The 27,760-nt window shown below is 39.8% G+C and overlaps 1 protein-coding gene across 2 annotated transcripts in view; it reads right to left on the reverse strand.

Annotated features, from left to right (window-relative positions):
• lekr1 (Leucine-, glutamate- and lysine-rich protein 1) overlaps positions 1–27,760 on the reverse strand; it is a 114,288-nt gene that overhangs the window by 36,423 nt on the left and 50,105 nt on the right. For both annotated transcript variants that reach the window (XM_067419084.1, XM_067419083.1), the window contains exons 5-6: positions 16,914–17,099; positions 10,436–10,517 (exon numbers count right to left, since the gene is read on the reverse strand). In XM_067419084.1, coding sequence (XP_067275185.1) covers positions 10,436–10,517; positions 16,914–17,099 — 268 coding nt within the window. The remainder of the gene's footprint in view (positions 1–10,435; positions 10,518–16,913; positions 17,100–27,760) is intronic.

Raw genomic sequence — 27,760 nt, forward strand, 5'->3', positions numbered from 1 at the left:
GTGGCCATGAAGTGATTGAACACCTGAACTCAATGATTTGGAGGGGTGTCCCAATACTTTTGGCAATATAGCAACAATTGTTCATTGTTTATTCATGTTAGTTGAAAGTGCATTAATAAATGTTAACAGATAGAAAGTAAATGTTGAAACTAACACTGAGCATTTATTAGTTAAAGGGTTAGTTCACCCTAAAATTAAATTTAAGTAATTAATGACTCACCCTAATGTCGTTCCACACCCGTAAGACCTCCGTTCATCATCAGACACAGTTTAAGATATTTTATATTTAGTCCGAGAGCGTATCTAAGTGTATGAATACTATACTGTCCATGTCCAGAAAGGGAATAAAAACATCATCAAAGTAGTCCATATGTGACATCAATTAGTTAATTAGTTAGTTAGTTAGACTCTTTTGAAGGGTCGACAATACATTTTGGTCCAAAAATAACAAAATATAAGACTTTATTCAGCATTGTCTTCTCTTCTGTGTTCCTCCAATAAAGATTCAAACGGTCATGATTCATGATTCGAATCGCGTGTCAAACTGGCAAACTGCTGAAATCACGTGACATCGGCGATATGAATCACGAATCAATCTGCTGATGCACGACCATTTGAATCTTTATTTGAGGTTTGAAAACAAATGCGGAAGAGAAGACAATGCTGAATAAATTCATACTTTTTGTTATTTTTGGACCAACATGTATTGTCAACGCTTCAAAAGAGTCTAAATAACCAACTGATGTCACATATGGACTACTTTGATGATGTTTTCATGACCTTCTGGACGTGGACAGCAAGTGGGCATACACTTACATTCAAAGGACAGAAAGGCCTCGGACTAAATCTAAAATATCTGAAACTGTGTTCTGATGATGAACGGAGGCCTTACGGGTGTGGAACGACATTGGGGTGAGTCATTAATGAAAGAAATGTCATTTTTGGTTGAACTAACCCTTTAATGTTTACTAAAGTTAATACATGGATCCTTATTCAGATTTACCTAAACACGTCAGATAGACAGCCTCTCACATCATGCCAACAATAATCTACAAAGTGGACCGATTTTGATGCCGCAAGTCAAAAGTCTGGCTAAGCGAGACTAACAGGGGGCTTTTGTGTGCTTATGTGTGTATGAGCGTGCGTTCGTTTAATGCATGCCAGACAGTGTTTACATGTGTGTCTATCACTCTGTCATTGCTTTAACTCATTAATTCACCATGACATTCTCAAATTCTGCATGCTAGTCAAGCAATTGTCAAGGAAAACATCTAAACATTTGCTGCATATGTAAATCCAAATTCACATTCTTGTTTTTCTTTCATGGTCAGGACTTGATTATGCTAATTTATAATGTAATTTCATAAATATAATATAAATAATATATAACAATTGTCTATCCCATACCATTGAACAACTAACCCTCAAAGAAAACATCTCTTTTTTTAAACATTTTCTTTTGTAAATTTTTTTAAAGTTGTTTTCCTCATGGAGACTTTGCTGAGAGAAAATTCTCGTGGTGCCCCCCTCAGCACTTGATGCCGTACGCGCAGCGCATAATGTGTGTGGTGGGAACGGCGGCACTGGATATAAGAGATCTGTTCAGTTATTAGTAGCAGTCAATTAATTAAAGGTAAATGGTTTATGAGCAATACTAGAATTATCTTCATCCACACAGTCATGCAGATTTGAAGCACAACCAAAACAATGTTCTTCTGCAAAATGCCTGCAGTTTTGTTTTTCATCCACCAGAGGGCCAAAAGCTACATCGCGAACCTTTAAAAGTTTAGGGGGCTCTATGATTTTTTAATAGTTTTTAATGTTTTTAAAGAATTCTCTTCTGCTCCAGGATTTGCTTTTAATATAAAACATACAACAAAAACAGTAATATTGTGAGATATTATAACATTTAAAAAAAACTGTTATTTTAACTAATATAATGTTAATATATTTTAAAATGTAATTTACTATTGTAAAACAAATATATGTTGATCGTATAGTATAGAGCTTGGCCGTTTACTGGTTATCTGCCCTAACATGACATAATTACTGGCATATCAGTACTGGCAAGAATTGCAATATCAGTGCATCCCTCATTCCTGCAATGAAGGTCAAATCTGACCCACTCACACCCTCTCAACCCAGATAACCTCACACACAGGACTCTGCAGACAAATTTTACATCTGGCTCTCACACTGACCTTCCTGTTGACCAGGACACAAGCACAGACCTTGCATGTCTGAGTCCGGTTGCTAATAAACGGGAAACTCTCCTCTCCTCTTTCTTCTTTTCTTGCCCTCTGCAAAGCATACGCCAGCCGAGGCTCCTGGGGCCTGATGTTAAGCACAACATAACAGAGAAATCCCTGCATTGCTAAGTTGAATAACAATCAGCCTCTCGCTCTCTGTCTCATTCCCTCGTTCGCTAGTTTCTCCGATTCTCTCTCAAGGTCAGCATGGTACAGATTCCCTGTGGGCATCGTCTGTCAACTGTTAAACCTTGTGCATTCCCCATCAGCCCAGCCCAACTCACAAATATGTTTCGCCCTCTCACGCCAGCACTCCCTATCCTGCCCCATTGGCTCCCTCAGCGCCAGTCTGGGGAGAAACTGGGGAGTTTGTGTCTCCCAGCTGAACCGAGCGAGCATGAGCGTGATGGATGATTGTCGGGTCTTATGGAGGATTGGTGAAGACCTTTCTTCCTTTGTTTATTATGGTTTGCCTGAAGGTTTCGCTGAGCTCTGTGACACACTGCTATCTGACAGCGGGTTAAGATAACCTTTTATTTCCCCTGGATCTCTGTGACACTAGAGATAAGAATGAGGGGGAGAGGAAAAGGGAGAGTAAGAAAAAGAGAGAGTGATTATGGGATTAACATGTTAAAGATGGATGTCTCCGTTTGGATGAAAACATGGCTGCTGTCAGGTCAAGTGGACCTGAACACAAGAATGCTATCTGTAACTCTCACATGCTCACTAGAAGTCGTTCTCAACCGAAGAAAGGATCAGATTTGATAGAAATAAATGATTGGAGCGACTTTAGTTCATTGTGGCAAGAAAGCCAGGGCCGAGAGCCACGGGAACAGAGCGAGGCCAGTGATGCAATTGGTAATGAGCGTCACCTGCGCGCCACAACGTCCCCGAGATATTACGGAGGAGAAACGGGTGAATAAAAAGAGGAGTGATGGCAGTGCAAGACGAAAAGGGACCAGGCCTGGACTTTACATTGTGCTCTTTTTATGTTTGTGCAGCAGTCGTCCATGAGGAGTCAGTTCCCATCTTCTTATTCCCTGAGCCTTTTAACTTTGTTGCACTGGTGCCGAAACCCAGAAGGAAGGAGGAACATGATGTCTCTCTCGTGACTGTGTGAAATCTGTGGTGCCATCGAGGGGACATTTGAGATGGTGGGCTGGAGTGACTTTGCTAGAGGGGCTCTTGGGGGACGGCTGCTGTCCAAGAGGGAGCGAAAGAGTCGCCACCATTTGCCATAGGCCGGAGTCTGCTGCCGTCCACCATGATGGGGAGGAGCAGAGTATGGGGGACTGCTGGCTGCCTGGAAACGGAGGAGCCGTCACCGTCCTTCAGGCGTTGGAGGAGTTACCAAGACATCCACTAAGGGCTATCTTGCAACCTGGTGGAGGACCGGATGGCAGTGCGTTTTGGGACCAGTATTTTTTTTTCTCTCCTCTCTGCCTCTCCTCTTCTCTCACCTTGTCTCTCCTTATCCCCAGGTGCAGCATGATGGGGAGTAGAGTGCAGTCCGGCCTGTGAAGGGCGAAGGGGGTATATGGCAAGTAGGGCGGGGCAGAGAGCCATGGGGACAGAGCGAGGCCGGTGGTGGCTGCACGCCACACCAGTCCTGAGTCTCACGGAGGAGCTCTGGAAGGATAAAAGTGAGGACAGTGCAAGACGAGAGTTCCAGGCTTGGACTTTATGTCATCTTTTGTTTGTGCAGCAGTCATCCGTGAGGGGCTGCCACTTTACTTTCGTTTTGTTGTTTGTTTATTTTAAATGTTCCCTGGTTCTCGCCTCCTTCTTCCCTGAGCCTTTAAACCTTGTTACACTCAAGGTTAATGTAAGGTATTTGATTGAACTCCTAACCATAAGCACTGAACTGCAGCACAAAGCAATAAAGATAGGAATCATACCTCAAATTATGCACATTGTTGTGAAGAGGTATGTTGTTACCTTCCTAAGTGACTGGGAAAATGGCAAAATCAAAGCACAGACTTTGAAGAAGGAACCCTAGCCATATCTAGGGACCACAATATCATTTGAAAGGCACCAAAAATTGATACAGATTTACTGATTCAGTCTGACTAATTTGGGTATATTTCAGAAGTTTTATTTTGCTCACATTTGAAAGAAACTAAAATCAGCTACTGCTATAAATTATAAATGGAACCTTCTAACTTGGTATATTACAATACATTTAATTTGTAAAATTAACAAAAGGTTCAAAATTATTTAGCTCATTTGAACCAGTTTTTTTGCAAACAAACAAACACACACACACGTAGTGTTTCCATGTTTTATGGGGACTCTCCACAGGCGTAATGGTTTTTATACTGTACAAACCGTATTTTCTATCCCCTTACACTGCCCCTAAACCTACCCATCACAGGAAACATTCTGCATTTTTACTTTCTCAAAAAAAAAAACTCCTTCTGTATGATTTATAAGATGTTTTCCTCATGGGGACCTAAAAATGTCCCCACAAGGACAAGGATTTTGGATATTGCCATCTTTGTGGGGACATTTTGTCCCCATAACTTATGTTCATAAGCGTAATTTACGGGTGGGACGCGTGGGACATGTCCCCACCACTTTTTTTAAAACAACTTGCTTCACGGATAAACTAATACAAACAAAACATCTCTGGTTAACTAGAAGAGCATCATTTTGTTCGTTTGTTAAAGGGGGGGTGAAATGCTGTTTCATGCATACTGAGCTTTTTACACTGTTAAAGACTTGGATTCCCATCCTAAACATAGACAAAGTTTCAAAAACTAATGTTGGACGTTTGATGTAGTATTTCTGTGTTAAAAATACTCCTTCCGGTTTCTCACAAGTTTCGGAGCAGATTTCTCTCGCGGCTCATGCAGTCTTCACAGACGACGAGCGCTTTAATCTAACACTTAATGCCGTTGCAGAGTATTTCTATTTGTTCCAGTCAGATCACGAAACAAAATGCACAAAAACTGTCCCTGCTCTTGATGTACTGATGATATTCGGTTTTGATGAGAGAAAAAATAGGCTACGAGGGCAGATTAGAAAGGTGAACTTTTTGAAGTTTAACAGACTAGACCAGGGATTATATAAGCAAAGTGTGCAAATCTATATGCCTTTATTCACGTGAAAGTTCTTGGCACTACGCTATAATGTGTTTAGATGCTATATTTAAACGAGATCTATATCAATAAATGAACTATTTAATTGATTTCCGGACATCTTACCAGTTTTTCTGCAATTGTTATTGTACATATTTTAAATCTGATATAACATTGTATCAGCAATGCAACCCCCCTTAATACGCCATATAGCGCATATCATATGCACGCCGAAGCTCATTTGGACGTATGAGCGCCCTCACAGACGCAGTATGCACAGTACGCAGTTTTCCGCGTGCATATGATATGCAATTTATGTCCCACCCACTTTTTAAAACAAAGTTACGCCACTGGATATGTTCCCTATGTAGGGATATGCCCCCCCCCCCCTCCCACACACACACACACACACACACACACACACACACCCTCACTCACCCACTCACTCACACAAGGAATTTATCTTGTTAATAGATGCACATAAATACAAAAATAAACAAATATAAGTAAAAGGTATAAAATAGAATAATGGCATAATAACATGTTCTCTCCTTATCCTTCTCTTCTTTTGTCTCCTATAATAATCTCTGGACAGCCCTCTTTGAGGTTTATTAATGGGTAACAAATGGAGGCGGAATCTGTGGCATGTGAGAGAGTCTATTTCTTAGAGAGCGCTATGATGTTCGACATGTGTGCTTTAGGCCTGAGGCGCTGCACTCACACTACTGGAGCATTGTGAGACATGTAAGACCAGGTATCATGTTTTTCTGCTGAAAAAACGGTGAAAATAACCTGGTGTGACATCTGAACTCCAGTTAACGGAGTTCAGTACATCAGTTGAGAAGGTCCAGTGAAATGTTTTGCATATTCACATTTCTTAGCATATACTGTTTATCACTTCATATCTCACCGGGCGGAGTTCCAACTCATTTACAAAAGTTTTCATCCTCTTTATCGCTTTCAGTCTTGCTCTTTTCCATTCTCTCTTCCCGCAGGTTAATCACATTGGTTCTCTGTCACTTCATGAGTATCTTAAATAGCCCCTAACTATTTCTGACATGAATCAGCGTAGCCACGGAAACAACCCAGCTCGGCAGATGTGTGTGTGTGATATGCGTGTCTGAAATGGGGTCAGAGGTTGCATAGTTGTCATGGGAACACATGCTGCATACAAACACTGCTCTTTCTTCCCTGATATGGAGATATCAAAGCTTTGGCACATGTTTCTGCACACACTCACGTCATGCTGTTTCAGCACTTGCAGAGAGCAATCTAATTCATGAGGTCTAAAGTTCTCTCTTGAAAGAAAAAACTTATTGGAGGGTCTTTACTGAGAAAGATGAATAATTCAGGTGTTATTCTTGGCTTGTTTGCTTGCATAACTTAAATTAGGTTAAGGGGATTGCTCAGATAACAATGGAAATCATGTCATCATTTATTCACCATTGTTCCATACCTATATAACTTACTTTCTTCTTTGGAAAAATGTTCCATTCATCCAAAACCCCATTTGCTTCTATTTTATGGACAAAAAAAAATGCTTTTTTGTTCAGCAGAAGACAGTGAGTCAGACAGGCTGTGCTCTACACTTGAGGTTGATATCTCAAAAAAAGAGCTTTCAGTAAGATTTTGTTTGATCGTACTACTGACATTTTTTCATTAGACGCCGACATAGCTTTACTGGTCCACACAGCGCTGGGATTAGTCAATTTAGTATAATTCCTCCTTCTCAAACATTACAAACACACACACACACTTACACACACACACACACACACACACACACACACACACACACACACACACACACACACACACACACACACACACACACACACACACACACACACACACACACACACACACACACACACACACACACATGTTGGTCTATGTGGTTTACAGGGACTCTCCATAGGCGTAATTGATTTTATACTGTACAAACCGTATTTTCTATCCCCTTACACTGCCCCTGCCCCTAAACCTACCCATCAAAGACACACACACACACACACTGCCCCTACCCCTAAACCTACCCATCAAAGACACACACAGACACACACACACACACTGCCCCTACCCCTAAACCTACCCATCACAGGAAACATTCTGCATTTTTACTTTCTCAAAAAAACATCATTTAGTATGTTTTTAAGGCCATTTGAATTATGGGGACATTTGATATGTCCTAATAAACCACATTTATTGTGTAATACCAGTGTAATACCCATGTAGTTATACAAATTTGTGTCCTCACAAACCACATAAACAGGCTCACACACACACACACACACACACACACACACATTTTTCAGTACGCACATATTAATTTATTACAATTTATTAATAGTATTATTTCCAAAAATGAATAGTATTAATTAAAAAAAAACACCAAACTGTTGAATGTTAGTGTACACAGAGTGTGATTTTGCAAAGATGGAGGGCTGTTGGTTGCATCAGATCTGTTTATCAACCTTGCGAACTACATTAGCGCAGACAGCAGGAAGAAGCAGCACGCGACGAGCCCCGTCCCACGCACACATGCACAGCTGTCAATGCCAGAGCGGCCCTGACAGCTACACCAGCTCTCCCACTGTCACGTCACATACACCGTCCTGCCACAGAGCCCTCTGACAGCTCTCATCCACACAGACACACAGAGAGGCTCCTTCGATTACAAAGAGGGAAAAAGAAGCCAGAAAAACAGAAGTTGGGATAGATTATAAAAGGAGTATGAGCCAATGATGAGTCAGTGTGTGTAATGTGATGAACCCAAGGGAGGTGTGCAGAGTGTGAAGCAACACCTGACACTCAACATAACTGTTTCTTCCTCAAACGCTGCCAGGTCACAGAGCTCGCTCCTTCTACACCTCCAGCAAAAAAAAATAAACTCCCTTCATGAGGAGATACATCACGTATTGCAAGGAAGATATCCTCATCTCTTTGTTTAAATAAATATTCTTTTTTTGGTGTGAACGGCAGTGTATTGGTATGCAAATGTAATACAAAACGGCTTCTCTCAGACTGGGAGGAAGATAGATGGCAGTTACCCAACTGAGCGAATCATAAAACGCTGCTTTTTCCTATTCCCCACACACATTAAATCATTCTAGAGGGGAGGAGGGGGTGTTTTATAGATAATGCTGTTATATTGAGCTGTAATGGGAGTTGTGCTGAGATGTTTGGATGTAGTGTGTATGATGAAGAGCTATCCAAAGTAGAACACTAAATTCTGGGTATATCAGGATGAAATACTTGTTCATAGTACTCCACCTAATGTGTGTCAACCTTCGTAATAATATTAGCACTTATGTGTGTACGTATCATGAATACTGCACTCCAAAACCTAGTGAGCTGCCTAGCTAGTCAGCATTTTAAGGCATCATAGGTGTGCTTCACATCCAAAATGGGCACTCTAAAATGAAAATGTCATTTTTTGTTTTTGTTAAAGGGTACTAAAATGCCCCTTTTTACAAGATGTGTCTGATGTCCCCAGAGTGTGTATGTGAAGTTTTAGCTCAACATACCCCACAGACCATTTTTATAGCATATTGAAATCGTCACTTTTTAAGGGTGAGCAAAAACCTTAGACTGTAAAAAAAATATGGACGTAGTGTCCGTGACATCACCCATAGGATTCTGAAGAGCAGTTTTCAAGTGTAACTGTGCGTTCACACCGCCGGCGGCGAGAGCGGCAAGCTGGCCGGAAGTCATTCATTTTCAATGGGAGCCGGGCGGCGAGCTCCGGCGAGAGCGGCGCGGCGCGTCTTGGACGATTTGGGCGTCGAGGAGAGTTGAAATCAGCTCAACTTTATGGTAATGAGCTATGACGTGGTTCGGCGGCAACAGGCGGCAACCAGTCAGAATGTAGAAGTGCTCCGCTTGAGAGAAATCCAGATAACGCAGGCCTGTAAACTTTGGTTCCGACCACATTAGTTCCCAAGCAATTTGTAGGAGAGGTTGATCATTGCTGTGCGGGGTTCCCTATCATTTATGACAAGATCATTCATAGTGATGTGTAATTTGTTAAGAAGTCGCGCAACACTATTTTATAGGCGCTAGAACGCTCGTTGTTCAGCGGGTGTGCAATTAATTCTTACTTTCACATTTAAACGATTTCATGAAGTTAATTTATACCCTACTTGTGGTTAGTATATCCATCAATATGCTTGTTTGATTTGCGGCCTCTTTAAATACAGTTTAAAAAAAGAAAAAACATTCGATCTACGTCAGAGCGTATTTTTTAACGGTCTATGCGTCAGAGCGGCAGCGCGTCCACGGAGCTTTCTACAGCGTCGTTGTCAGAGCGGCAAGAGCGAATTTTGACGCTCTCGCCGGCGGCGGTGTGAACACACGGTAAAGTAGGGTCGAGCTGGCCGTCGCCATTTTGGCAGCACGTCACCATGTATCACTGGTCTGCTGGTGAGTAATATATATATATACACACACACACACACACACACACACACATATATACACACAGATATGTGTACATATATTTGTATTCAGAGAATAAAATTACACTTTTAAATATATTAAAATAGAAAACAGATATTTTAAATTCTAATAATATTCAAGAAAATTACTGTATTTTAGGTCAAATAAATCCAGCCATGGAGAGCAAAAAAGATTAATATTTTCATTCAATATTGGGGAAAAATAAATATTTTCTTAAAATATTAGTTACACTTTATTTCACATTATGTGTACTTACAGTGTATTACCTCAGAAAGTACATGACAGGTAATATAATGTAATATAATGGGTTACGGTTAGGTTTGGGGGTTATGTAGGGACTAACCCCCAAACCTAACCTTAACCCATTAAGGTTATTGTTAACCCATTATTAAGGTTATTAAGGTTAACCCATTAAGGGTATGGTAAGGTTATTGTAATTGCTATAATAAGTACATAGTATGTACATGTGGAACAGGACTGCAAAATAAAGAGCTACCAAAAAATTTGTCCCAGTATTTGTGCTCTATCACACTGATAGCAGGTAGCAAATCAATTGAGTTGAGTCCTGCATGCTTCAGAGTCACTGCCTGTTTCAGTCAGTCACGATGTTTCATTTCAGTGAAAGTGTAGACTTCAAAAATAACTTACTCCAGGAGCTTCTTTACATGCTCTTTTTCATGCATGCTGTTCTGGAGATCTATTTTCAGACTTTTCACCTCCTCCGTCAGGCCTGTAAAACAAGAACAAGAAATAAATTTGATGTAACCTGTAAAAAAAGTCATTAACACGACACTATCTGCCAGTGCTGATCAGGTGACTAAGTAATGCTTCAGGAAACTCATGTAACACCGAAATGTTCACGGTAATAAATCCAACTCGGCTCTACATCTACTGTTGGCAAAAGTTGAAAACAGATTTTTGTCTCACTGTCTTTTGTCACTTGCTATAAATGTTCATCTGGTTTTCTTTTCTCGTTTATCCGCTTCCTCCCCTGCCAATAAATGTAATTCTCTTTTTCCTCTTTTCCCTCACAGCTTTATCTCTCTCATGAAGCACTGAAGTATAATCTGGTGCCTATCGGTTGCCAGCAGCCATAATTGAGGGTGAACTCTACACCCAAACACGGGCCAGTGAAAGCCTTCTCATTCATCATCTCAGCCCGGTGACATCCGATGCAGCGTATTCACTCGGACTGGCTCTCATTATCAGAGGAAAAACGGCCAAGGATTTGAAACAGGAGACATTTTAAAAGACAACAGGGAGGAGAGGATGACAGGAAACTGTAGGAGTCAGACTAGCCACAGATTTAGAGTTGTGCTACTGCAGTCACAAAATAAGGCCGCACAAGCCAATCTTCATCTTGTTCTGTTTGATGACAGCGTTCAGTATTTATAGTGGCCGAGCTACACTTAAAATTGATGTCATTTAATTAGATAACTAAACCAAGAGGCGTCTGCAAACAAATAATGTTAGAGCTTTTCTCAGAATGAATGCCACTTTTAGTCATGATTTCAATTATTTTTGAACACCTGGTGTCAAGGTGATTTTTAGTGGCTATGAAGTTCCTCTCAAACCCACACAGGTCATGGCGAACATGTTCCACAAACATTTGACATGTGGACAAATACCTTCCATAAGTCATGGAAACCTGGAAAGAGATAAAAATCATGGACATTTCTATTGTGAATAGCATATTTTGTTCTATATGTGTCCTAAAATGGGCCTATTTCACCAGCTATTGATCTTATGTAGAGCTCATGTGGAGGTAAAGTTTATTTATTTATAAAATCACTATCCATATGACCGGAAAAGTGAAAAATCATCTATTGGTCAAAAAAGATGGGAATATGAAACTTGCTTGCGAGCCATAGTGATGATCGATTTGTAATGAATTTTTTATTTTTATTTTGAGGTTGATCACTTTTAATACATCGGTCAAACTGGTTCACAAAAAGCCCTGAATAGTTATTGAAATAATTACAATTCAAATTAAATCTGAAAAGACTGAAAAGATCCAAAGATCTGATTAAGACTGAAAAGATCCAAAGTCATAAAAACTTTTTGGTAAAGATAGTGGTAATATATATTCAAGGTGGTCATATTTATATTTATTAAATATCGTGACATGTTTTGCTGCAAAATTGTCCTCTTTCTTTACAACAAATCACATTAAATTCATGTAATGAAATTCATACATATTATATATGTATACATATTATATATGTACATATTATATATATATATATATATATATATATATATATATATATATATATATATACAGTCTTGTTCAAAATAATAGCAGTACAATGTGACTAACCAGAATAATCAAGGTTTTTCGTATATTTTTTATTGCTACGTGGCAAACAAGTTACCAGTAGGTTCAGTAGATTGTCAGAAAACAAATGAGACCCAGCATTCATGATATGCACGCTCTTAAGGCTGTGCAATTGGGCAATTAGTTGAAAGGGGTGTGTTCAAAAAAATAGCAGTGTCTACCTTTGACTGTACAAACTCAAAACTATTTTGTACAAACATTTTTTTTTTCTGGGATTTAGCAATCCTGTGAATCACTAAACTAATATTTAGTTGTATGACCACCGTTTTTTAAAACTGCTGGACATCTGTGTGGCATGGAGTCAACCAACTTGTGGCACCTCTCAGCTGTTATTCCACTCCATGATTCTTTAACAACATTCCACAATTCATTCACATTTCTTGGTTTTGCTTCAGAAACAGCATTTTTGATATCACCCCACAAGTTCTCAATTGGATTAAGGTCTGGAGATTGGGCTGGCCACTCCATAACATTAATTTTGTTGGTTTGGAACCAAGACTTTGCCCGTTTACTAGTGTGTTTTGGGTCATTGTCTTGTTGAAACAACCGTTTCAAGGGCATGTCCTCTTCAGCATAGGGCAACATGACCTCTTCAAGTATTTTAACATATGCAAACTGATCCATGATCCCTGGTCTGCGATAAATAGGCCCAACACCATAGTAGGAGAAACATGCCCATATCATGATGCTTGCACCTCCATGCTTCACTGTCTTCACTGTGTACTGTGGCTTGAATTCAGAGTTTGGGGGTCGTCTCACAAACTGCCTGTGGCCCTTGGACCCAAAAAGAACAATTTTACTCTCATCAGTCCACAAAATGTTCCTCCATTTCTCTTTAGGCCAGTTGATGTGTTCTTTGGCAAATTGTAACCTCTTCTGCACATGCCTTTTTTTTAACAGAGGGACTTTGCGGGGGATTCTTGAAAATAGATTAGCTTCACACAGACGTCTTCTAACTGTCACAGTACTTACAGGTAACTCCAGACTGTCTTTGATCATCCTGGAGGTGCAAAGTTATGGTTATACGACTGTCAATGGTTATTAATAATGCATGGGTAAGCAGCTCTTTTCAGGTGCCGAGCTATGAATAGATAACAAATTACGCAAGACACGCAAGAGATAAGATCCAGTTTGCATGAAGAATTATTGACATTTACAAAGGTGTCAATGTAACAAGCAGGAACACACGGTCACACATGTAACCGCAGTCAGGAGCCACACACAGGCCCTGGCAGTGTTTGAATAGATTGAGAGTCGATGAGAGGCCGTCCTTTACCGCCATCGACCAGAGCAAGTCGTTCTGACCTCTCTCTGTCTCGCTCTCACTCTCCTCCTACTCTCCTAATGATTAGCATCATAAACCACAGGACAGAAATACCCGAGAGAGGCTGACAGGGAATTCAGAGATCCAGGGAGGAATTATTTGTAAGATGCTGGTCTAATTCTGAAGCACATCTCCTGAGGAAAAACACCACAGTGAGCACAACATTGTCTTTAGCGAATGAAGAGACAATAATTAGGTTGTTGCGTCATCCCTGTGAAAACAGCAGCTGCAGAAGCAGAGATAGAGAAAAGGGGGTGTAAAACCACAGTAAATTACGGGAAACAAAAATGTGTTTGTTTCTAAAGGAACTGAGGGCCAAGCCATAAACACCTGAAACCACAGTCCAGAGGAAGCGGTCATTCTGTTCTCAAACTGTTTGTGCTGGCGAGCAGGTCTGCGAAATCACAACAGGATGTATTCCAGAACTGCATAAAGGCCGGGGGGGGGGGATCGCTTCTCTACGTGGTCGATCCAGAGGGCCGATCCTTTTATTCAGAGGGAAAATGGGCTGTTTTGTTCTGTCTGTTTGTTGAATTGGCTGTCTGGCTGGCTCTGAGAGGCTGAGACCGGTTAAGGTGACGTCGTGCTTTTTCTGGTGAAAGTGCTCTCTACTGTGTTGCCCGTGTCAGTGTGACATTTTCTCAATAGGGGTAAAAGAGTGCAGAGGAGGGGGGCTTCGCCTCTTTAGCGGCACACAGAAAATTGCTTTCTGGTCACCGTAACATGACCAGTCGAGATGGAGAGCAAGGTATACCCATATATACTCTTTGTTTTGCTCCCTTTTTTCTTTCTTTTGCCTTGCATGGGAAGGAAATATCGATCTGCTCCAATAATGATTCAGGGCTATGAGTACTTCTCAGAAGACAATTTTTATGCTCTTTCATAGTTCAGGAGACTTAATGGAGCTATTAGCTGCAGTTCATGTATTCATTTTGTTTTCCAGAAATTTGAGATACACATATTTTGGCATGCGATACGAGTATATAGAGCTTGAAAATGAATTTGAATGGGACAGCTCAGATCATTCAGCCTGGAAATAACTAAACGGGCAAGGTTCACATTAAGGTTTTTTTGTGTGAGTGTGTGGATAGACTACCATTCAAAAGTTTGGGTTCTGTAAGATTAAAGCCACAATATCTAACTTTTCGCCTGCTAGAGGTCAATTATTCAAAACAAATGCATAGCTTGGTAATGTCTGGATTTGGCGGAGCTTTTATTCTGCCGCAGATGAGCGCTTCCACTTCTTCCGCTTGTGTGTGTGTGTGGTAACGCGGCGCTGTTTTATCAGATTACACACATTTGAGTGTGTTAAAGTAATGCTATAATGTTACTCTGTGTGTTCGCTCTGCGGCTGCTATGAGACACTTGTTCACACTGCAGTGAGAGATCATATTAGGCATGGTAAAACATGTCACTCACAGTAAATCAAGAACACCAGATTTAAACAATGAGACTAACTGTGTTGAGCTGGAGGACAATGATTCGTTTCTGTCCATCAATGATCCAAACAGTTGCTCACCTGTCTAATAAAACTCATCATATATTAAAGCGGCTTTGGCGTTTCCATGGTTTCTAGAAAATAAATCGGGAAACAAAAAAAAAAAATAATAATTTTTAGGGAAACAAAGATATGATGTCACTGATAGGCGACGCACGCATACGTATCCTGGTTAAAATGGCTTATTTCTCTGGATTTGAACATTCTTAGAAACATTTGGGATAATGCAAGTACACAAGTCAACAAAATATATAATGCTGCTTAATGATTTTTGGATATTTTATTCCAAAAATCTTACATACTGTGCCTTTAATTAGAAGATTAAATGAAATTAAGGCTTTTATTCAGCAAGGACACATCAAATTATTCAAAGGTGACCGTAAATAATTGTATAATGTTACGAAAGATTTATATCCTAGTCTATTTAAAGAATCTTGAAAAATGTATCTCAGTTTCCACAAAAATATAAAGCGGCAAACCTTCCGAGCAATGTTTTCAACAATGATAATAATACAAAAAGTGTCTTGAGCATCAAATCAAAATATTAGAAAAATCTAAAGGATCATGTGACACTGAAGACTGGAGTAATGATACTGAAAATTAAGCTTTGATCACAGGAATAAATTAGATTTTAAAATGTGTGACGCGTGCTGGCAAAAGGAGTTGCAATGAGAAACTTGAAAATGATGTATAGTTTGTTTGAATCTGACAAAAAATGACTGATCTACATCTGTTTCAAGTCAGTAGAGTCAGTCAATTTAGATGAAAATCGAGTTAAAGTTTTCTGAATACCTTAAAATCCCCGGTAATAACACAAAATATCTTAAATATATATATCTATATATATATATCTATATATAACTATTTTTCCATGATACCACAATTGTTTGATTAACATTAATGAGATAGACAGCCTATATTAAGGACTACTGTACCACACAGATCTAAATTAATTTTACACATTAGAGTTTTTTCTCCAACAATTAACCAAACATTCACATGAGACATAAGAGATAATGTTTGCGTGAAAACTTGCCAAGACTGTAATTCTGTGTATGTGTAATTCTGTATATGCGCCTTCTTTGTGCACACACGTCGGATCTGTCAGTTTTTTATGGATAAAGGAAAGGTACTCCTCCCAGAAAACATACAAATAAAGATACTTTTAGAGGTTTAATTGCTATTTGGAGCATTAGGATCGCTAGATGGGGGCTTAAAGGGTTAGTTCACCCAAAATGAAATGATCCCATGATTAACTCACCCTCAAGTCATCCTAGGTGTATATGGCATTCTTCTTTGAGACGAATACACTCTGAGTTATATTAAAAAATGTCCTGACTCTTCACTCACTACACAAGTCTCATTCTGGTCTCCTTTTATTCTTATTACTGTCTCGGGGAAACAATTGAACAATTTGTCGATCATTTGTGATGTTTCTTTCTTTAAGTATTAAGCTGTGTCTCTCTCTGTTTCAGAAGGTGTTATTAACACAAATAAGTAAGTTATCTCCCATCAGGCCGCCTCATGGAGGTTAGGGGCCGTTGGCTTGTTGACAAGGGAAACATTTCTAAAGTGTTAACTGCACTACTGAGAGTTTCAGAGGCTTCACAAAGAAACACGCAGGGGGGTTGAAACACCTGTCTGACACAAACGTCCCCATTCACACACAAGAACTGAAAAAGCTAGTGAAACACTCCATAGACATATCTGGATACTGACATGGTGTGAGACTGCAACCCCAAAACACCTGGTCAACACAAACACACAAACACACGACAGATGTGCTTGGATTTCCATGAATGGCAAACAGACAAACATGAAGGAATGAAAATGAAAACTGCTGAGCAGCTGAATGGGAGACCTCTCGAGCATTTTAGATGTCTTGTTATTATTACTGCAATTCTGTTTGGTGCCACTAATGGTGCTAAAATGACACATTTCATCTTTTAACTGTGGGCATACACACCCTGTATGAGAGACTGGGCTTCTTGGTTTTGGTTCTGCAGTAGTTTCTGGGACTCGACCTGGTTCTCCAACTGCAGAATCTGATCTCTTGCTGAATCCAGGTATGACTTCAAATTTGGCACCTCCATCCGCAGACTCTCCAGCTCCGCCTGCAACCCATCAACTTCCTGCTTCAGGTGAGCACACTCTGAAAATGAATATATTTGTGGTCAGACTTATACTTTTTCATTTGTTTGTCATCATTGTGACAACTCATAGAAATATGCGGTGTCCTGCAAGCATTCCTGAGATTAATTCAAATGCAAAACAGACTGTTAAAAAAGAAAAGAAAAAAGAAGAACGATAAAAACAAGCTGCGTAGACTAATTTGACCTGCTGGAAAGACAAAGAGTTCAGTGAGGTGCAAGGTAATCCGGTCAGCATGGTTCCCACCCTCTAAAGCAGTGTGTATAATGACACCCCAAACCGTCCGTTTCAATAGATGCTGGTAGGCTAGAGTCAGACTATTCAGGCCATGGCTAAAGTACATAAACACATAAAACTATAGACGCGTAAGCCTCATTTAAAAACATTATTATTATGATTTTTGGATTATTGTTGTATTATTGTTTGTAACACTATTATAAAAATAATCTCGCAAAAAAGAAAATATCTCAGTTTCCACAAAAATGCAATATCATCCAACTGCGGCCACAAATGGGCGTGATCGTGCTGGTGGGGGTCACCGTTTTCACAGACTGGAACGCCCTCTTCTTCTTCTTCGCCTATTCTGCCGAACTACTAGTTGTTAACATCCGGATTAATATGCTCAACATTTGCTAGCTAGTTTTTTTTTCAAACAGAAGCTTCAATATAAGATCTAGCATCTTGCAAAATGACATCATGACTTTGCATAAACATACACGCCACTTTCTAAGGCCAAGTGGTGTGTTATCTGTACGCGTTTTGAGCGTGTATGTCTACACCGTGTGATTTCGCGTGAATGTCTACGCCTAAACAAACCATCTTCCCTGCTTGTTGTTCCGCGTGCGTGTATGTCTATGCCTAAAATTACCGTAACCATTGTGTGTGTGTGTGTGTGTGCGTGCGTGTGTGTGTGTGTGCCTGTTTATGTGGTTCATGAGGAGACAAATTTGTATCACTACATGGGTATTACACTGGTATTACACTATAAATGTGGTTTATGAGGACATATCAAATGTCCTCATAATTCAAATGGCCTTAAAAACATACTAAATTATGTTTTTTTGAGAAAGTAAAAATGCAAAATGTTTCCTGTGATGGGTAGGTTTAGGGGTAGGGGCAGTGTGTGTGTGTGTGTCTGTGTGTGTCTTTGATGGGTAGGTTTAGGGGTAGGGGCAGTGTAGGGGGATAGAAAATACGGTTTGTACAGTATAAAAACCATTACGCCTATGGAGAGTCCCTGTAAACCACATAAACCAACATGTGTGTGTGTGTGTGTGTGTGTGTGTGTGTGTGTGTGTGTGTGTGTGTGTGTGTGTGTGTGTGTGTGTGTGTGTGTGTGTGTGTGTGTGTGTGTGTGTGTGTGTGTGTGTGTGTGTGTGTGTGTGTGTGTGTGTGTGTGTGTGTGTGTGTGTATGTGTGTTCCTTGTTTGGCAATACTTGTGAGGACACAAATGTCCTCACTTATATAGGAAACATGAAAATGACCCACTATTGAGGACATTGGACTGGTCCTCACTAGTTTAAAAGGCGTATAAATCGGCCAAAACATGTTTTTATTTAAAACTGTTGTTCTGCACATGTTTCTGTGATGGTTAGATTTAGAGATAGGGGTTGGGTTAGGGGATAGAAAATATCATTGACCTGATATAAAATCAATGGAAGTCTATGTAATGTCCTCACTAATATAGTGAAACAAACCTGTGTGTCTGTGTGTGTGTTTGTGTGTTCACAATGTAAATTGATTCATAAACGTACTAAATGATATGTTTTATTTGAAAATGCAGAATGTTTCTTGTGATGGGTAGGTTTATGGCCAATGAAATGTTTTAAATTGGTTGCAGGGCATTTCCACTGAACTAGTTCGGGGGAAAAATCATGCATATGGAAATTACATCATACCCAGTGTGAGAAAATCATCGCGATTGGTCGATGAGACGCTACCAGGAACTCAGAAATGTTTCTTGAGCCCTAAATCAGCATATCTGAATGAGTTTTGAAGGAGCATGTGACACTGCAGTAATAATGCTGAAAATTTAGCTTTGACCACAGGAATAAATTACACTTTACACTACATTACAACAGAATTGTATTATTTTATATATTTTTTTTATTTTATATAGAAAGTTATTTTAAATGGTATAAAATACCAATGTGTAATATTGTTTTCAGTGTAATTTAAAGTGTTCTAATACTTTTTGGGGCTGTGGCTTTTCCGGTTGAGAAAATATTTTGTGTGAATCCTTTGAGAACCATCCATATAAAGTAAGATAAGACTGAAACATAGTAAATCAATAACAAATCTCATTAGTGCTTGTGCATGGCATAGCAAAGATGACTACAAAGCAAATTCTCTGATGGGTGAGAAAATACCAGAGAACTTTTAACAACAACAGCGGGCGCAGTAATTCATGTCAGCAACCCAGACCAATGAAGAGCTTGCACACAAACAGAGAGAGAGAAAGAGAGAGAGAGAGAGAGAGAGAGAGAGAGAGAGAGAGAGAGAGAGAGAGAGAGAGAGAGAGAGAGAGAGAGAGAGAGAGAGAGAGAGAGAGAGAGAGAGAGAGAGAGAGAGAGAGAGAGAGAGAGAGAGAGAGAGAGAGAGAGAGAGAGAGAGAGAGAGAGAGAGAGAGAGAGACTGCTGATTGATGAACTTCGGGTCATGGGGTGGTTACCATCCGCTCTGTTGCATTCGGTCCCAGACCTGCTGTCTCATGAACACACACATATGCACAGACATTCAAACACATTCAAACTCTACCTGTCTCTCTCAGCTGACTAAGCGCCTGAACAGCAGCTGCTAGTGCTGACCTGGCGTGGGATAGGTTTCAATGAATGCTTTGAATGAAACTTGTTAGCATACTAGCAAGTGTGTGTGTGTGTGTGTGTGTGTGTGTGTGTGTGTGTGTGTGTGTGTGTGTAGGGGGTGCAATCTAAAGCCCTGCCCTGTGTGAATGTCTGAACTTGCTTTTGGTTTTCCCAGGCTGTGTGAACCGCAGGGGCAAGTCTGTACCAAAGACTACTGAATAAAACCTATATCGATTTTAAAAATGAAAGTATTTTATTAACTGCAATTTTAATAAGTGTTACTAGAGCTGTTATCTGGCACCAAACCGTAATCAAATACTGTTGACTGGGATGGAGACCAAATGTAAAAGTCTCAAATTTAGTAATTGATCAAGCACTAATCTGAAGATTCAGTGTCAGTAGTATATGACGGGTGTATGTGCACAAGTTAAGTCTTGCTGAAGACTGATGCATTCGCTCTGGCACAGACCACCTCAGATGTGCTGAGAGCGTTTATATTAGCTGCTCGGTTGCACTTCTCTCTACAGACAACAGGCAGCAGTGTGGAGAAAATATCAGCTCAACCTGCAAGAAACGGCAGTGAGAAAAGAATTTGTTTGCTGCACCTTACCTTTACCCTACCCAAACGATTTATTCAAGTATTTACTAATCTGTTGAAGGGATGAAAGATCTGTTGTCATAAGATATTCGTCAGATGAATAAAAGTTGAGTTATATTAAAAAAGTCCTGGCTAATCCCAGCTTTATAATGGCAGTGATTGTTGCTCTGTTTTTGAAGACTATAAAAATGCATCTGTCTGTGAAATAGCGTGCTCCACACGGCTCTCGGGTTAATTAAGGCCTTTGGAAGTGAAATGATGCGTTTGTGTAAGAAAAATATCCATATTTAAAACTTTATAAAGTAATGTTTCGGCCGATCACCTTCCATATTCAGTTTATCTAAAAAGTGTTGAAAGTGCCTCTGCAGTTCAAAGGCTTACCAAGGGGGTGATCCAGCCCCTGGAGAGCGTACCTTCCATAGGGGCGGCCTTTGCTAACCAAGCCATCACCTGCTGTTAGCATCCCATTGACTCCCATTCATTTTGGCATCACTTTGACAGTGAATAACTTTACATCTGAAGTGTTTAAAGACTCCATTTGTCCATTTGTTTATTTGTAAAGAAACACGACAATGCACAAAAGGCTCCATTACATTGTATCTTACACTATCGCCCCGTAGAAGCTGTTTTTTGTAAAAATAGGCTAACGATTGCGTCATAACCAGGGCTTGACATTAACTTTTTTGCTCACCAGCCACTGTGGCTTATGTTTTTCCAAAGTTACTAGCCACTCAGCATTTTCACTGGCCACATTCCGCCTATCTCGCTTCACTAAGTATAAATAATTGTAGATGAATTGTAGCCAATTTTGTGATACAACGGTCTTGGCATTTTATTTAGCTGTAAATTATATTCAACCCGCCAAAGTGGCTAGTGGGAGTGGCTGTCGTACCCGCCACAGCTGGATTTGGCGGGTTGGCTGGTGTTAATGTCAAGCCCTGGTCATAACCAACGGGACTCTATCGCACAGTTGAGAAATTACCGTATAGACAGGAGGAGACGCTCAGAAACAATCTTTTACTGTCTATGAGGCAGTCGGGGGGACGTGGAGACAAAAAGTCTGATAAAGTCAAGGGAGAAGAATGGGGAGAAGCCCATAGTGAGCCAAAAGCAACGGGAGAAAAAAACTGTCAGACAGGAGGCTCACGTCACATCTACGTCCTCAAGCTCAGTCTGAGCCTGCGCAGTTCGCTCAGCCATCAGGAAGTGAGTGCTTCTAATTGACTTCACTTTCCGCCGTTGAAGTCTATGAGGTCGCTGTGTCCATTTTTTTTTACTGTCTATGAGTTACGCTGGTCGTGTAGACGTAGACGTCTCAGTAGGAGTCGCGTAACCATCTTGAACTCCGAGATGCACTTTCAACACTGTTCCACAGAAGGCAATCGGCCAGAACTTTAATTAAAACAAGTTTTAAATATGGATATTTTTCTTACACAAACGCCTTTATTACCCTCCCAGAGCAGTTGTTTGACGGACAGATGCATTTTTATGGACTTTTTAAAAACAGAGCAACAATCCCTGCCGTTATAAAGCTTGGAAGAGCCAGGAATGTTTTGATATAACGCAGATTGTATTAGTTTGAAAGAAGAATGTCACTTGAGGGTAAATCATGATCTAATTTTCAATTTTCAACAACACATTATATTTATATTTACATTTATTCATTTAGCGACTTACAACTGAGGAGTACAAGAAGCGATCTGTCATTAAAAGGCGAAGATATGTAAAAATTGGCTTAAATACCAAGTTTTGGATATTACTCAGAGTAGCATAAGCTAGAATAGGGATTGAAAAGAGGAAAATAGAGGAAGAGAATTCAGGGGTTTGAGTTTTCTATTTATTCTTTTTATAATTGTCTTACTCTGTCCTGTTTCTCCTGCCTGTATTTACCTTTCTGCTCTCATCTCGCCTTCCCCTCATGTTTTATAACCGTGGAAAGCAGACAGACAGGTAGCAGGGCATAATTGTTGTGCCCACACCCATATCGGTTTGATTATTACCCACTCAAACACACACACACACACACACACACACACATGCACACAAACTGCTAAATAACGTCCTAAAAGTGCTTTCTGTTGAACTGACACAAGCAGACAGCGTAACATACGCACATTTTAAAAAATGCAAGTGTTACGCGTTCATGCTGAAAGACAGGTAGAGGGAGGCAGGAAAAGCAAAGCCTAAACACTCCTTAGGCTACTGTAAACAAAATACCTGTCTGTTGGTTCAAAGGATTCAAGCCTTTTGTACTCATTCACCTCTCAATGACACACACACGCACGCACTTGCAGGAATTTAGCAGCTTTATGAAACGTGCAACAGGCAGAAGGAAGGCGGTCCCAAACGTCTATGGGGAGGAGGAGACACACACCCCATGGGGTGAGCGAGAGGTTAACTCACCCTACGGCACCTGAATCATCTGCTAACCAAAACTATGCTGAGCGACACACAAGTATGCATGTGTTAGTATCAGTGCATGAAGCAATTTGCATGCCAATGTTTAAACCGAACAAACGCCTTCAAACATGCAAACAATCTCTTAACATACTGTATATGCACAAACACGCCTGTCAAAAAACAGAAAAATACTTGCCTACACTATTCTCTCTCTTAATGTGGTCACATTAGCAATATTTTGGTGAAATTTCACACCAATATCCACTTTCCATAACACTAGTCATTGTCAAACCAACAAGCAAAGTTTATCACAATTGTGTCTCATGCTCACAACGTTTTGATATTTTTCAGGTTTGCTCCAGTGCGCATGTAAAGTGAACCAAGATTAAAGTTAAATGAAAATAGAAATATTTTAACGCTTAAAATATAATTTTTCAGCATAAGGAAAATAATATGGGCCAATTGAGATGAGAAGAGACATTGCTTAATTTTTTCCAACAGCGCGCGCTGAGTTCCTGTGACAGATACATTAAAAAGTGGAAAATGAGTGTGTTTGCTTCATAAGAGTTTCTGCATCTCTTCAAAAGATCCTGAGTCTTTGACATAATCACGATTCATCCACACTGAGTGTGGATGAATGTATAAGTATAACAACTTATAAAAATGCCATAAAATAACCCTAAAATTATTAAAGATGCAATAGCGTGTTCATATATATTTTTGATGCAGAGTACAAATGCAAACAGCTGTGCATTTTTTTGTCACAGTATATGTTTGGTAAGATTACGAAACAGACCCTTTGATAACTATTTAATTATATTTCCAAGTAAAATTAGATATAAAAAAAGAATGTATTAGGCTTACGCTGTAAGTGACATGAGCAAAACAGACAATTACATTTCGAAATAAAAAATAATTTGTAGGACAATACAATTACTCTCTAACACACAGATACTGTTTGTGTGAATGTCCCAAATGAACGAACTAAACCTAATCCAATACCCAATCTGGAGCACTGCACCGACCACTCAAACACACTAGTAACACATTTTAATCAACAAATCTATCTGCACTGAAACGGCAGTGATGCATCATGCATCCAAACAGGCCACACATTCCTATGTGTGACACGTTGCAGTAAATTTTCCTGCACGTCAAAATAAAAGTAGGTGTGTTGAGGTGTATTGATTTCTATGAATTATTATTTCAATTTTACTTGCAGGTAAAATTTACTTGCCACTTGAAAAAGCCACTTGTCATGACAAATAGATTTTTAAAACACGTCACTGCAAGAACTTAGCCACTCAGAATGATTAATTAAAACACGTTAATACAAAATTTGCTTTAATGTTTCATTTAGTACTACAACATCTGCCAAGAAGTGCTTGAAACTGCTCTGTCAGACTGGTTACGTTACTGACACCATGCTCAAACCGGAGCGCTGAATTCAGTGTCAAAACAAGCCATTCTGAAGGATATCCTTCATAAAATGAGCAGAAAAATATTGTTTTGACTCTCACTGTGGCTTTTTTGTTCCCTCTTTTCAGTGTGCGGAATAAAAACGTGGTGTGCTGACAAGCTCACAAATTCCTATTTTTCTCCAGAACACGGTTCCTACGCATTTTTCATTTCAAAATTCCATACTTTTCCAGACTTGTCGAATTTTTCAGACCTTATTTAACATAAATGGTTAAATTTGGTATATAGTACACAGTCAACAGTAATATTTTTGTTCTATTTTTTCTCCACTGGTTTTCTCAAAGTGATACAAATTTCCAAACCGTAGAATCTGTCAATTTATGGTAAAGACAAACGGTTTTGTGCAATGAAAAGTGCCTGTTGAATTCATTCAGTCATGTTCAACAATCACTAAGCTTCTGCCATGAAAACACTCTGCTTGTATGACAAATATTTTTTTTTAGAAATTCTTAAAGGTCCCGCTCTTCGCGTGTTTTCGAAGCTTTGATTATGTTTACAGTGTGCCAGAGCCGGCCCTAGACCTTTGGGGGCCCTAAGCAAAATTTGGTTAAATTAAGGCCTAAAGAAAAGCAATGACTACCTTATAACTATACTGTACATATATCTACTATGTTACTTTAAAATTTTGTAGTCTATTAAATTAGCCTATGTTTTAATTATTCTATGTAGCCTACTGTATGATAATTATCTTTTTTTTTTTACGCTGCTGGTCCTGAGTACGCATTTCGTTCTTATGTGGCAACATGTACAGAACGTCAATAAAAGACCTTGAGTTCTTGAGTTGAGTTCCATGTTTGATGTCTAACAGGAAAATTATGATACCACTGAGCTGAATGGCAGTGCAGTGCAATGAACACACACGGATGAACTTGCTGAATAAAAAGACTGATAAAGTGATTTTCACTGACCATCAAAGAAACATTTTTAATTGACACCAGAGTTTAAAAGGCAAAAACAGCACACCATAACAAATTTTGCTGGACAATAAATTGGTCAAGAAATTATTGCGATAAATGATAAGATTTTTCGTTCTAAACCCATTTTCATCTAAAATAATGATAATGGCATAATAATGCAGGTACACCTTTTTTAAAGATCAATAAACTTTTATCTCTAAAGACTCTGATACGGAAAACATTTTAAATATCCACAATAAATTAACAAAACAACCAAAAAACAAGAAAAGCAATGGACTCTCAGTCTGTTAACAAAAAATACACTTGAATAAATACCAAAAGCAATAAATAAAATTGATGAAAACTGCTTTAGGTACACATTAGGGGTGGCACGGTTCACAAAAGCCACGGTTCGGTTCGTATCACGGCTTTAGGGTCATGGTTTTTAAGTTCTGTACGGTTGTTGTTGTTGTTTTTGCTTTTACTTGTTAACACTCCAGAAATTTACTTCAGCATAATATGATATATAGCTTACTTATCCACAATTCAGGATACAGTATTAACACAATTGTTATATCATGTAATCATGCACAAACTGAACTTGACTATCTCTGAGGAAAGCTAGGTGAGATTTTGATACAGCAAGAGAAAGACATTGATGACATGCTTTCATTTATTTGGCAAAAAAAAAGGAGAATGTGTATTGCTATCTCTACAGGAACTTATGTGCCTTTTTTAGACACAAATATTGAACTGAAGAATTAACTTGCATTTATCAAACGGCCAACTTCAGTGTAGCTTTAAGCCTTGTTTATACTTGACACGTCCGCACGAGCGCGGCAAAAATTGCGTCAACGAGGAGTGCGCGAGACCCAATTTCGCCTGGCGGTGTGCACGTCAAATTTTGTAACTTTGCGTGCGGCTCCGCAACCGAAGAAGCTCGAGGCGAATCTGGCCGAGCATGACGTCTCATCACGCCTGCACCCAGTCTGCGCTTCGAGTATAATAAACACCTCCCCAAACAGATGAGGCGAGGTGCGTGCGCTCTCTAGGGGGCCCTCTGCAGGCCACGGGGCCCTTTGCAATTGCAAGGGTCGCTTAGTGGCTGGGCCGGCTCTGCAGTGTGCAATATAACATGAGTTCATGTTTCGTGTGTAAAAAAACAGTTTTTTTCACACAATTGACTTATCTGTACAGCCCTGTTTCCTCTGTCCTAAAAACGGCCTGATGATTTCCTTTTTCTATGAAGTCCCTCCTTCAGAAACAGGTAACGAGTTCTGATTGGGCCAGCGCTTCCCGTGTTGTGATTGGACAGCAGCTTAGCGCACTTTGCCCGGAAAGGTCCCGCCTCTTACCATAACGGGGAGATGCAAGCGCTGAATGCGCGCTCTTCTCCACGTGGGAGAGCAACGAGACCACGCCCCCTATTCTGCGCGTTCTTGTGGGCGGAGGGTTAGTCAACAAACGGTTCTAGTGACGTCATTACAGCAGGAAGTGCAGCGGTGTAGTCCAAACCGGCCGTTCGCTGTAGGCTTTGAAAGGGAACTTCTGTTAAATAAAATATCTCGCTTGGCATTGAACTTTGAGCTTTAGAATTTTACAGGTATTATTTATGCTCTAACAGCAACATTACACACTAACTAAAGTTTGAAAGATGGAATCGCGAAGAACGGGACCTTTAATTATATATTTTGGGAAAACTGAATAGGGGCAATAGTCTTGAAACACAAACATTTTTCCATACTTTTTTTTCCAGACTTGGAAATGACTCAAATCAAATTCCAAACTGAGTAGGAAAATCAAGCGTAGCATCAGTTCTGGCAGGTCACTTTAGTCAAGCTCGCATTGGCTGAATGTCAGCGTACCACGTCTACCTATAGGAATACGACATCTAACACAGCATACATATTTATAAGCTCCTTCAGTATGATAAGCAATTATTGCGTTCTCCACTCATTCAGTCAGTAAAATGTAAAAACATGTACAAAATAAGTGCATTATATCAAATTATTAATTTAAATGTTAGTGCATAGTACGTAAAGCCACCTAATATAAAGTGGGTCCAGTGTACCTAATAAAGTGTCTGGTGAGTGTATTTATTATTTTTTCCTAAAATGTTTTACAATGCTCCTTTCAGCCCCATAAGACTACCACATACAGTACTGCCCGTGCCATCCACTGACACACTTTCTTCACTTTTTTCTTTTATCTGACACACATCTCTATTATCATTATACTGCAATTATCTCAGCGCAGCGGGTACAGTGTGCCCTACATCTCACAGTCAGCAACACGCACCCACAGGCCGAGGGAGAGTGTGTTCTATTTTAATTTCAGACAATGACAAGATATATTGAGATTGTCGCGGTTGGCGTGTAGGAGTGTGCTCTGTGCATGAGACTGCCTGCATCTGCTCGGAAAGAACACGTGTGTAATACACATGCATGAACATGCACATGTCCTATAAGTTGCAACAGATGTACA

Source organism: Pseudorasbora parva, chromosome 16 (assembly GCF_024679245.1).
Source record: "Pseudorasbora parva isolate DD20220531a chromosome 16, ASM2467924v1, whole genome shotgun sequence".
Taxonomy (NCBI): Eukaryota; Metazoa; Chordata; class Actinopteri; order Cypriniformes; family Gobionidae; genus Pseudorasbora; species Pseudorasbora parva.